Source organism: Electrona antarctica (genome assembly GCF_951216825.1).
Source record: "Electrona antarctica genome assembly, chromosome: 13".
Taxonomy (NCBI): domain Eukaryota; kingdom Metazoa; phylum Chordata; class Actinopteri; order Myctophiformes; family Myctophidae; genus Electrona; species Electrona antarctica.
Window position 1 is genome coordinate 28,058,587 of NC_136794.1, and position 12,841 is coordinate 28,071,427.

Here is a 12,841-nt window from a genome sequence, read left to right on the forward strand (position 1 = left end):
CGATAAGGCTGAGAATCATGAGAAAGTACAATGGCAACATGAGGCCTCTGATGGCTAGTGATATGAAGATATATTCACTTTTACCGTTGAGGGAAATGGCTCAGCTTAACTAAAGCTAGCCTCTGATGTCTTTAAACGTCATCAAGGGCTACAGTAGAGGTCTTCTGTGGTCAAGGATAAACATCAAAGAATTCACACACATTCACCAAAGTGTCAGCACACTCACAAATGTATACACATAAACTCATATGTACAGAAATATCACATTTTAATAAACGACATTTTCACATTGAAAACAGCTCTGAAATTGACCATTTTGGTCACCGTTTCACAGAGTTAAAACTTCATTTGAACAAACAGCTTGAAGGGTTAGGGTCTGATGTAAATAACCAAGAACAGCATATGGCATGCAGGGCTCAGGTAAACATTAAAATATCACGGTAACGCTCTCCCAGTTGCTCATCCCTGCCGAACTGTGTAGTCCAGTGGTCTTCAACGTTTTTTTCAGGCCAAGGACCACCTAGCTGAGAGAGAGATGCATATTGTATGTAATTGTGCTGCAGATTAAACTTCTTCATAGTTTTCATAGATAGTTCCGTGGACTTGTTTGTCAATGTTTGTGAAAGTTATCCACCTACCCTCAATAATTTGAAAACTCGCTCTTTTACAACGGGCTTGTAGATCTGCTATTTTCGGATAATGTTTCCCTCAGAAAATGGATACTAGGGTTCAAGTCGTTAAACAGTTAATATAAAAAAGTTTCCTATAACACAAATATTTGGTGGCCCCCCTGTAGTAACTCTGAGGACCCCCTAGGGGTCTCGGGCCCCCTGTTGAAGACCGCCTGTTGTAGCCCTAACTTCCCAAACCCACATAACACACTGCCTAAAAACTTTGGTTCCAAAGGGTATAAAGCAAACAAAGAAACAAATAAGCAAAAACACCAGACTAATGGTACCGTTTAATGCTTCAGAAAATGAAGCTATTGTATTAAGAAAGAAATTAAGTTAGGAATTCCTGTTCCCCCAGACATGAATGACTGGCTATGGCTACTGCGCCCCAATCCGCCCATAAAGTTAAATTGGCACCCTTTATTTCCAGTGGTGTGGGTGGGCTTGGAAACACAAATGTAATAGCAGAGTGTCCCGGTGGTTTGATGAATGTATCCACGCCCTGGAGAATCGAGGTCTGTTGGATGAAATCCTACTTAATTTGTACAGGTAAAAATAGGTGTAATAGCATATACGACCAAAAGTTAATTCGATCCAAAGTCTTTTTCTCTCATTTATTTGTTAGTTCGTCTGTTGGCATTTGGAGAAGAGGAGGAAAAAAAAAAAAAACACTTGACCAAATGTGCAAAAAAATCTCCATCACATTGTCTTCTCCTGCTAGCATTGTCCTGCAACGATCTCCTCGCTCGCTCGTTTCACATGACAGTGCAAGTCTTGGCTTTGGTTTGCTGATAGTCTTTGACCACAGCGGGCAGGTCTCCTCGGCTGCTGTGGGACATCCTCTTGGCGGTGGCCCGGGAGGACTTGCTCCGCTTGACGTTCTTGCTGTTCTTGTTGACGCAGGCCAGCGTGGCCACATGGAAGATGTCCCTGACACTGTTCTCAGACTGCAGGGAGGAACACTCGATGTAGGGAGCGTTCAGTTGCTTGGCCATGTTGGAGCCCTGCCAGAGGGGAGGGAGAGACATTATTTAACATATTTAACATACAGTAGATCAAGGGTTCGCAAACCTTTCGGGCCACCACCACCCAAAATAATCATACTTGAACTTGGGACCCACCAAAACAAACATAGTACTCCACATATGAGAGAGAGTACCCAAAATATATATTGGGTTTCCAATAGATGGGTACCCAATAGATATATAATAGGTGGCTGTGGCTCAGGAGGTAGAGCAGGCCGTCCAATGATCCTTGGGTCGGCGGTTCGAATCCCGGCTCCTCCTGTCTACATGTCAAAGTGTCCTTGGGCAAGACACTGAACCCCACATTGCCTCCAGTGCTTGCCACCATTGGTGTGTGAATGTGGGAAGTTATGAATGGACCATTGTAAGCGCTTTGAGTAGGCACATATAGAAAAGCACTATAAAAAGTAAAGTTTTTCCATGTTGTTCACCCACCTGATCATATGACACAGGGGTCTGTCTGCTGTTTGCCTTGGTGAAGAGGTCTGTTCGAAGGTCTGACTTGCATCCCACCAGCAACATCTTGGTGTTGGGACAGAATTCCTGGATCTCTGCTCTCCACTATGGAAGAAAGCAAGACAGAAATAATAAATAATAATTCCTGGATCTCTCCTCTCCACTATGGAAGAAAGAAAGAAAGAATAAATAATAAATGATTAGCAAAGAAGGTCCAATTCGTTTGTTATTCCGGCTATGATGGAATGAATGGTGGTACTCCTAACTTAGGGGAGTTAGTGTCTAAGTATCCTTGAGCAAGACACTGAACCCCTAATTGCTCCCCATGAGCAGGTTGGTGCCTGGCATGATTTACTCTGCTGTCGGTGTATGAAGATGTGTGTGAATGGGTGAATGTAATGCGCATTGACATTTTTACAATTTAAACATTTCACCTAAAATAAATACATGCCCAAAATAGGGAGGCTATAGGTTTACTTTTACTCCACTAAATCTCTGACTACTTTTCCCACCACTGGCCCAGAGACTGTCACCTGATGGAGGGCAGGTTTGATAGTCTGCTCTGCTTCAAGCGACATAAACACTGATTGTGTTATGTTTCCTCCAGGGCTTGGGCCCCCCATCTCTACCCCCCCCCCATCCTCTTTGACCACACTCTTCTCAGTTGGCACATGACACTACACGAGGCTTTAGTGACATCACACAGGGTCAAAGGGCAGCCTACATTGAATAGCCCCGTCTGGGACTCTGCTGGGAACAAAGTCTGGCCGGAATACCTCACATGACCTCACGTGAGAGAGTCTGAGGATAAGCCACATATGTAACCCCCCCGGATCCACCCCCGCCCCTCCTGTCCGCCACCCCTTCTCACTGGTGTAACGTTGGACTTTGACCAGACTTTTGTTTCTGAAAGGACATACACAGTCTGTGAATGAGGGGTCACAGCATTGGGTCAGCACACCACCAAGACTCACCAGCATCAGAGTTGTTCCGATGCCAGTTATCGTAAAAGCTGCCCAATATGCTGGTATTGGTGAGTATGACAGTATATGCCATGCCCATACCACATGCAATTCATCGGATGATGTCATTTTACCATCATCAATTATTTTGTGTTTTGAAATGCTTCAGTTGATATTGCACTGCTTTTTTATTCCTAGATCAGTGGTTCTCAAACCTTTTAATGTCAAGGTCGCCCAATTTCTGTGACTCATGTGTACAGAGTGTACAAATGGAACCAAATGGACCCATGCAGGTCAGTTTTTGTTCCATTTGTACGCTCTCAGATTTACAGACCTGCAAGGGTCCATTTGGAACCCCCTCAAGGAACCCAGATTGACCACACTTTTTTTTTATTACACACTGGTATTGGTTTGGTACTCGGTATCGACCGATGTGCAACTTTTGGGTATCTGAATCGGTATCGGGAAAAAACATTGCATCTTTAGTAAGCATCCTTAAGACAAGTTCACCCACCTTCTTCAGCACGCTGTCTAAGGTCTCCGGTCGGCTGATGTCGAAGCAGATGAGGACGGCGTCGGCGTCGGGATAGGAGAGAGGTCGCACGTTGTCATAGTAGGGTGAACCTGCAAAACCAACGACACCTCCATGTCAACTGTGGCACAGGAGCAAAATCCGCAAAACCACTGATTGACCTACAGTATATAGAGGCTTTGTGTGTGTGTGTGTGTGTGTGTGTGTGTGTGTGTGTGTGTGTGTGTGTGTGTGTGTGTGTGTGTGTGTGTGTGTGTGTGTGTGTGTGTGTGTGTGTGTGTGTGTGTGTGTGTGTGTGTGTGTGTGTGTGTGTGTGTGTGTGTCACCGTCTCCACACCTTAGCGCAAAACGGTCTTAAGCTGCGCACTTCTTAAGCTGCGCGCAGCTTAAAGCTTGAGTTTTTAGACAGCTGGTGGATGGAAAAGAAGCTCCACCTCCGCTGAAGACTTGAGCGGAGGAGAGCGTTTCCGGGAATCTGGCCGTCGCGCAAGAATTCCGCGGAGGTGGAGCTTAATTTCCATCCACCAGCTGTCTAAAAACTCAAGCTTTAAGCTACGCGCAGCCGAGAACGTGCGCAGCTCTTTCGACCGTGTGGCAACAGCTTGTGTGTGTGTGTATTCCTTTAAGAAATTGGTTTCCAAAGTGGGGTCCTTGGGGGTGTTTCCAGGGGGTCCCCACCAAAAGTAGTTAACATAGGATCACAATATATTTTGACCACTTTATCCATTCATACTTTGGCTATACAAAATCACACCCGTGTGAACTGAGTGGTGCAACTCCGTGTGGGGGTCCCCGGGGAGTCCCCGGAACTTCCAGACCCACAGGAACGTGCCCAGGGTGCCGGCCCGGTTCCGGCAAGCCGCCCTGCGTCCGAGACGGTCGAGAAATTACAGTTACCGTGTGGGGGAATTAGCAGACAACACTCTCTCTCACACAAGTAAGAGTGTTCTCTCTCTCTCTCTCTCTCTCTCGCATGCATGATGCACGCTCCACATTGTAATTAGCAGGCAACAGTGCAACACTATCTGTCTCTCTCTCTCTCTCTCTCTCTCAATTTTGCCCCTATTGGTACCCTAAACATAGGGACATACAGACACAGGGAGAGACATAGGGACGGACATAGGGAGGGACGGACATTACTGTTCCTTGGAGTGGCTGCACCACTCGAAAATAACAGATGTGTAGCTTGTACATCTGCTATTTTTTTAAATATTTGAAAAATATTGTTTGGATTTTCTTTTTTGCATAAATCTCTTCTGGGGATCCCTGACACAAAACCTTTCCAGATGGGGGTCAGCGGCCAAATATCAATTTGGAGGTCCTTGACATAAAACAGTAATTGAGAACCACTGCTTTAAGAAATGTCAAATCCAAAGATTCCGTATACCAGAAAACATGGAAGGCAGATGTGCAAGTGATGGAGCCAAATCAAAAGTGCAGTCTCTAATTATACAATTGGGGCAGTAGGCCTACGTGGAGCAGTGACTTCGCAAACTGTGTTTCAAGACTTTTTCAGACAAGTTCTTGTCTCCTTGAATGTCGACAATATAACGTGGTAAAGTGGAAATGTGCTGTTTGTCTCTAAATTAATCAAACCTAATCTGGTATATGTAAAAATACATCTACATTTGTGTGCTTTGGTGTGCGCAGAAGACGAGCTGTTGAAAGCATTCTTTCTCAGTGCTGCTGTGACAGAAGTGGGCTTATGAAGTGAGCCCCTCCCATCTACCATTTCTCATTGGATCAGGTCCACACCAACATATAATAACGAGTCCCTGCTAATGCATGTTTAGGGACTGCTCCTAATGTGTCAACAAGTCAAGACAGATTTTATTATTTGTAGAGTGCATTTCTATACAGCACCAAACCCAGAGAATCATTTCTATAGCACCCAACACCATCAAACCCACAGAATCAAGAGTTTGAGGAAGGCCGAAGTAAGAATGTTAAAAACGTCATCTCAGAAATGACCAGATTTCGTGTTTAGGTGTTGCGCTCTCAAAATGGTCACAACGCAACGCATTGTGGATCTGCTAATTTCAGCATGCAACCGCATTACGACTGCCATCAAGGCCTGACAAAATAGGCTACATTTTAGTCGACTACATCAACTGTAGATTTAGTCGACTAAAATATTACAATATTTAGTAAAACTAGATGATTGAAATAAAACATTATTCAAAAGACTATCACTAAAACGAAATCAAAATTTGCTGTGGAAATCAACACGGTCTCCAACGCCATGTGACTCAGACTGGTCTGTAACTACAGTTAGTTGCTGAGGGAAAAAAAACGTCCCTTCCCAATATTTAGTAAAACTAGATGATTAAAATAAAACATTATTCAAAAGACTATCACTAAAACTAAATCAAAATTTGCTGTGGAAATCAACACGGTCTCCAACGCCATGTGACTCAGACTGGTCTGTAACTACAGTTAGTTGCTGAGGGGGAAAAAAACGTCCCTTCCCAATATTTAGTAAAACTAGATGATTAAAATAAAACATTATTCAAAAGACTATCACTAAAACTAAATCAAAATTTGCTGTGGAAATCAACACGGTCTCCAACGCCATGTGACTCAGACTGGTCTGTAACTACAGTTAGTTGCTGAGGGGAAAAAAACGTCCCTTCCCTTCTCGGACAATGCTCCGTTCGTTACACAATGACCGTGTGATTCCCAGGCATGCATGCCTGGGATTACAGTGGTGTACATTCCGAGACGGCATCCAAAACACAAAATCTGCTGAGGTATTTTTTCCGAGCAAAGTACGTCGTCCCCGAGAGACACGGCGTATATCGTTTGCACTGCGACGCTCACGGCTGCGCTGGGCGACACAAAACGGCCCTGAAACGTAACCCGTTGTGACCTGAATGTTTCCATTGATGCGGTGGTGGTTGGATACAGTGGAATGTGTGTGTGTGTGTGGGGGGGGGGGGGAGGGGGGGGGGGTGTTCTGTTTAGTTCCTGACTCTCACCCGATCACGTTGCATGGATCCAGGTAAAGATACTTGCCTATTGTCCAGTGGTGTACATTTTTTTATTTTATTTTTTACTTTACAGTATAGGTGCCAGAGGGGGAGTCATTTGGGTCTGAATGTCCCCGAGTCCCCGCACTATTAGGGGATGCTTGGTCTATTTATTTATTTATTTATTTTCCCCGACCGGCGCTGGTGCATGCCATGGTCTAGCACCGTTTCCATGCGCAATAGTTGTCGTGTATTGGCTGCATACATGCAGTAAACTGCAGTTGCTCTCAGTCTCAACTCGATCAAGATGTCAGAAGGGCTAATACACAACAATGCACAATCACATTGTTGTGTTGTGTCTAATACACAACAACAAAAATCCCCACACTTTTCCCCCACACTTTTCCACTTTTCCTGTCCTGACGGCGCCACTGCTTCACAAAAAAAAAGAGTACTTTTTCCACCACTGGTTTTCATTGATGGCGGTCGGATACAGTGGAATGAGGGGAGGAGGGGGGGGGGGGGGGTAATAGTTCCCGACTCTCACCGGATCACGTTGCCTGGATGCAGGTAAAGACACCCGTCTATTGTACCCACACTGAAGGAATGCCAGCGGAGGATTACTTTGTTTCCCATACTCAGGTGGTCTCGGGTTTCCCCCCAGTGGGGCGGGGCCCCACTGTGAAGTACTTCAAGAACACATGCAGGAAGCCCATGGATCACAGTGAAACTGACAGGGTGCTGACTAGTCGGCCTGATGTACACAAAGATGAAGATGTGAGTGGATCTTAGATTTCATGAGAAAAAAACGGAGCCAAAAATTTGTTGGACACTCGATGCTCCGCCTCGGCTATAAGATGACTAATCCAGTGCAGGCTGAGAGAGCGCCCTCATAATGTATTGTACCGTCTCTTATTTCACGCTACCTTTCAGTTTAGGAAAATAGTCATTTATTTCCCAAGCAGAGGTTTGTGTCATTTTAGCTAAGGCGACGCGCCAAGGGGCTTTTGACACACAAAGAGTATAGAATAACTTGAGCTTACTGAATCGCCCCCATTGAATTCAGAAGAATGCGGAGGCAAACTATGCTATTTCAACGACATTACTGGAAGTCATAACAACCACTCCGAACCTGATCTATTACACGTTCAAAGTGACTTTATAACTCCCCCCAAAGCCAAGATGTTTTGATACACAAATCAAGTCCAGATGGCCCATCACTCCAGATCTACAAGTTTACAATGCGTCGCATCGTCTATTTTTGAAAGAATTGATACATTTTAAACTTGTGAAATGGGACATTCTGCACAATGAGTAGGCCTACTTTCTACTTTTGGTATATGTGCATTACATTTCGAAACTGATACTTTTGTACTTTTAGAATTCCAGACTCTTACTCACTAAAACATGTGAGTACTTTTTCCCCACCACTGAGTGAGGTCAGCACCACGTCGGAGGTCCATCTGGATCCTCAACATGTGCTGTGATTTGAGCCCCGCCCTCTGCAACCTTTTTTCAAAATCCACAAGGTCAGATGTAAACAATGATGAAATATTTTCACGTCTGACGAGTCAGGTTTCGTATGTTAAACAAACAGAGCGGGGGGCCCTTATTTTCACAAGCCCTGGCCATAGCAGCGTCAATTCCAAATGTCTCTCTGACTCACTCTGCATGAGGGAGGGAGGGATACGCATGTTTTACTGCGGTATGAGGGATATTCCATGGTGGTGGGAATGTTTGTGAGTTGGAACTGATGAAACGTTAGAATCTGAACCGAGTGGAGGTTTTTTTCAAGGGAATAACAAGGAGACTCATGGATTTGCCAACTAGCCAAAGTATGGGTAAAGGAGTATCAATCACACACCCCATGAGGCCTTTAACTCATGGTGATTGGTCTTGTTTTTGTCGCATTCCTGAGCCAATCATTTGATGACCGACTTGAGTCTCCTACTGACTGGTCAATACTAGGAGTAAAATCAACTCGACTAAAATCTTTTGAAAGTAGCAAAGATAGCACATCTACAAGCTCTTAACAATGCAAGGTCACAATGCTTTGTGACCTTGTAGATGAAATGGGGAATACGTCGTTAACAGGCTCGAAATTATCAATTTAACGAGCATCAATACTGGAGGTATATTCAAACCCTCGGGTCCATCATGTTTGGGATTATCACTTTTTGTAGCCTAAGGAGAAATGACCTACGTCCTGTACATATGTCCGTGACCTTTCTCAGGGGTGTGGGTTACCGCAGCCCCTAACCACTGACATTTTCCATTGTTGGAACTAAAAGGCATGATGCTAAAAGCTTGGTTCCACAGTCAGTGACCTTTCCACGAAGTGGGTTACTACGCTGCTATATTCTCAGGTGCCATTCGTCATGTGTGTGCTCCAGAAAGGTCTTCTACAACAGTAAGGCTCTCAGACTTTTTCATGTCAAGGACCTCCAAATTATGAAAGTATTTTGACAGCGAACCCACATCTGAAAACCCGTTTGGGAAGGGAACACCTATACAAGATTTGTGTTGTTGAAATGTTTCAAAATATAGTTCACATGTTTTGTTTGAAAATATCAGATCTACAAGCTCACAGGCTTGTAGTGTACTGCATATAGATGGGGCTAAAGCGGTTAAATAGAGCCTGCCAAGAACATCTGTGGGTGGTTTGGGGGGACAGTCTGGGGACCCCCACCTCCTTATATGACTACCAGAAGGTGAATGTATTTTATCTTCCCCCCCTGTGTGGTAAAGACATCGGTCGCCTGTAGCAATTCATCTTCAGTCTATCTAATGGTGTCAGCAGAAAAAGTAGATTGAGGGTCATAAAAATGTGGTTAGAAATGGATTGAATAAAAAATGGTTGGATGGATGCCGCGAAATGCATCGACTGACGAGAGGAATTCGGAGCACTCACTCTCAGGATCTTCATTAGACTGGAGCGGAAAATAATAGCTGACACCCATGTGTCAGAGAGAGACTCTGGCCCAAGGTTATCCAAACAATTCTACCTTATCACCTCACTGTGTTATAATGAGAGGGGGAGGGGGACACACGAGAGAGAGAGAGAGACACGAGGGAGAGTGGGAGAACGAGGGGGAATAGACGGAGGGAGAGAGACATGGGGAGAAAGGGGGAGAGACAGAGAGAGTGAGAGGGTGTAGACGAGAGAGAGAGACGAGAGAGCGGACCACTGGAATGTCTCAGATGTGGGCTAACCCTAGTGTGTGTATGAGTGTGTGCGTGCGCGTCAGCTCTTCCTGATGTCTGATGTAATCAGCGAGCCATGCCCTGGTCAGACCCCCAGGGAGGACACAATCAGCTGGGGGTCACAGAGGGGCATCCTAAAGACCCCCCCCCCCCCCATCTCCTCCCCAAACTTTTCCTCTCAACCCACCCATCCACCACCGGCAATATAACAGCGGAGGGCTGGGGAGGGGGGCTTACAGCCCACTCCCCCGGCCCGGCTACAGGAGGTAATTACCTCCAGACCTGCAGGGCTGGTATGGAGGAGATCCCAGGAGAGACGTGTTGAGTTGAGTGGGGGTCTAGAGGGGGGGGGGGGGGCTTTGTAAAACAAGTAACGTGAGACCGAGCTCCCAGAGTGAACATTAAGTATTCCTTGAATTCCAGAAGATATGGGCTAATTCTGGACCACTCCCTTGTTCGCTTTATACAGAGCTATGGGGATTTGTGGTAGGCCTACTTTAAAAAAGATATCTTTTTTCCACTTTAGACATGGAGTACAACAAAGTTTTATAGAATTTCTTTTTTGAGGGGTGCTAGCCCCCCCTATGCCCAGCTTTCCAGGTTTGTGTAAATGCAAACATGAACAAGAGTGAAGATGGAAAAGTGAGGACGCAAATTGTGACTGGCCAGAATGAGATGATGTATGATGATAAGAGCGCCCCTCACTTCACACGGGTGTGATTGTTTTCGCCACAGCTATAGCTTCTACTTCAATAGTTTATCGAGTCTGACTTTTAGTCTGACTTTTGCAACAAAAAAAATACTAAAAAATAAAAAAGTAGATAAATAAATAAAATACACATAGGCCTATTTGTTCCGATGCTGATAATGTATAATATCAGCAACACAATCTGCTTCTTTTCATTCCACCTACAGTATAATGGTAGCTCCTCTGCATAGCATATGGATGGATATGGATAGGATACAGGCACTCGGAGCCAACATTCCACAGAGCAAGCGTCAGTCTCCAAGTCTCAACCAAAGACTTCCAGTAAAAAGATCCAATGGTCAGTAAGCCCACCCAGCCCATATAAACCATATGCAGGGCGTGTAAACAAACACGGGGCTTAATTCTACACACAGGCTACGTTTACATACAGTCTGTCACAAATCTCACAATAATTATTACATAATAATCACCTAATGGCAAGTGCGCAATTATTTGAGATATTTCCACTATTCGTATAAATAAAAATGTAAAGTTAAGTTGTCTGATATATTATGCCATGTGCACCTTTTGTTTACGAATCCATTAGTACAAAGCCAAACAAATGTAATGTGTAGGCTAAAGTAAATTCATAATGTTCCAATAATGTCCAAGATATGGTCCATGCATTGCGAACATGTAGGCCTACAGCCTATGTCCTTAATATGTCATTGTATGTCCATGCATGCAACCTGGTGACGTCTGTCAGTCTCCTTACCTGAGGTGTCCCAGAGTCGCAGCTCAACTCTCTGCATGTCAATCTCAAAACTCGCCGTGTAGTTTTCGAAAACCGTGGGAACATATCCCTATAATATAGAGGAACAATTCAAGGAGGGGATCAATATTAGCCTATAACAAGGATATTGTCTACAACTATGGTTCTCAAACTTTATTACATTCCATTTGTAGCCTATAGCTGTCAAGTTTGTAGCCTGCCTAATAAGTATCAATTTTGATGAACCCGGTCCCACTTTGAGAACCACTGGTCTACAGCGACATTATTAATTTGTGTATAATTTCTAAACACATGTTTGTAGGCTATAATTCTATTGGTGTCTTCGTTCTTTCTTACCTCGGGAAAGCAATCTTTCGCGAACACGTTCAACAGAGCCGTCTTCCCACATTGACTGTCTCCGACGACCACGATCTTACACTTGACGCCTGGGTTTGAATCCATCATGATAGTCCAGGGTAGAATGGTAGGCTATCAGGTACGGTCGCCGAAATAGGCTTATCTATTGTTATTAATATTCCCAATTTCCCAAAGCCAAAGGAGTAGGCCTATTATATGTCATTCACTTTAAAAATCAATATAAATCCCAGTAGTAGGCTGCATTAGATTCCGACCACAGCTCAGTCAGTCAGTCAGTCCTGGTGGCACCTGAAATAGATTCCAATTTGTATAGGCTGTATGCGTGATAAATCGATCGCATTCTCGATCACCGCGCGTTCCACAACTTTCCGCGTGCCTCTTACTAATCTTAACAGTATGCTGCTGAAACTGTTCCGCTGATAAAAAAGCTAAAACCTCTAAACCTGTGACGAGTGACGTTCTTCTTCTGAATAACCTCGGGTACAGTTGCCCAGCATCCCACGTTCGTGTGTCTCTGCTCTGCTGTGCTGCGTTCTGTGCTGTGCACAAGCATCTGTCTCTCTCTGTCTCCTAGTCCGACCAGACGCATTAGTTTGAGAGGAGTTTGTGTAGGCTATTAGGGACTCTCCTATTTCAAGAGGGCGTTGCAAAGCCTCATGATGACTGATGCGGACCTCAACGTTTTTAAGGCCGGAGGAGTTAGAGACACTTTCAAGATTTGAAAGAGGTTTCACTTTCAACATATTATAATATTAAGTAATATTAATATTAAGTAATTTACTTAAATAAACCCAGAGCATTGAAAACCAATGTACGGACCTCCACGGCCCACGGGTCCTTGAGGGATGGGGTCGGATATCCAGTAAAATAACGATTAAGCATTATTTAAAAAATATCACCTCACAGCATGTCATAAAACTTTATGTCATAACAACTTATTTTTTTGTCCCCTGGACTTTTTTTTCATCCTTAATGTCTGACTGTACCACGTTTCTGATGGTTTTGATCAATCAAAACTTGGTTAATTTCACTATATAAGTCTTAAATGCTTAAAGCTATCACTCATAGTTATTGTTATAATATAAATAAGGATGGACTGCCACGGCCACACCTATTAATGTCAATGAAAGTTGAAGCACCCGGAAGAAACGCTCTAGCCTACTTTTCCTTTAATTTTCCTTGAT

General features: G+C 44.3%; 1 protein-coding gene across 1 annotated transcript; it reads right to left on the reverse strand.

Annotated features, from left to right (window-relative positions):
• Positions 1-251: 251 nt before the first annotated feature.
• Positions 252-12,240, reverse strand: LOC306935237 (rho-related GTP-binding protein RhoE-like). Its single transcript, XM_079518201.1, has 5 exons — positions 11,637-12,240; positions 11,283-11,370; positions 3,629-3,738; positions 2,132-2,257; positions 252-1,675 (listed from the first exon to the last, which is right to left on the reverse strand). The coding sequence occupies exons 1-5, from the start codon at positions 11,742-11,744 to the stop codon at positions 1,427-1,429; spliced, it is 681 nt and encodes a 226-aa protein (XP_079374327.1). The 5' UTR covers positions 11,745-12,240; the 3' UTR covers positions 252-1,426.
• Positions 12,241-12,841: the final 601 nt, after the last annotated feature.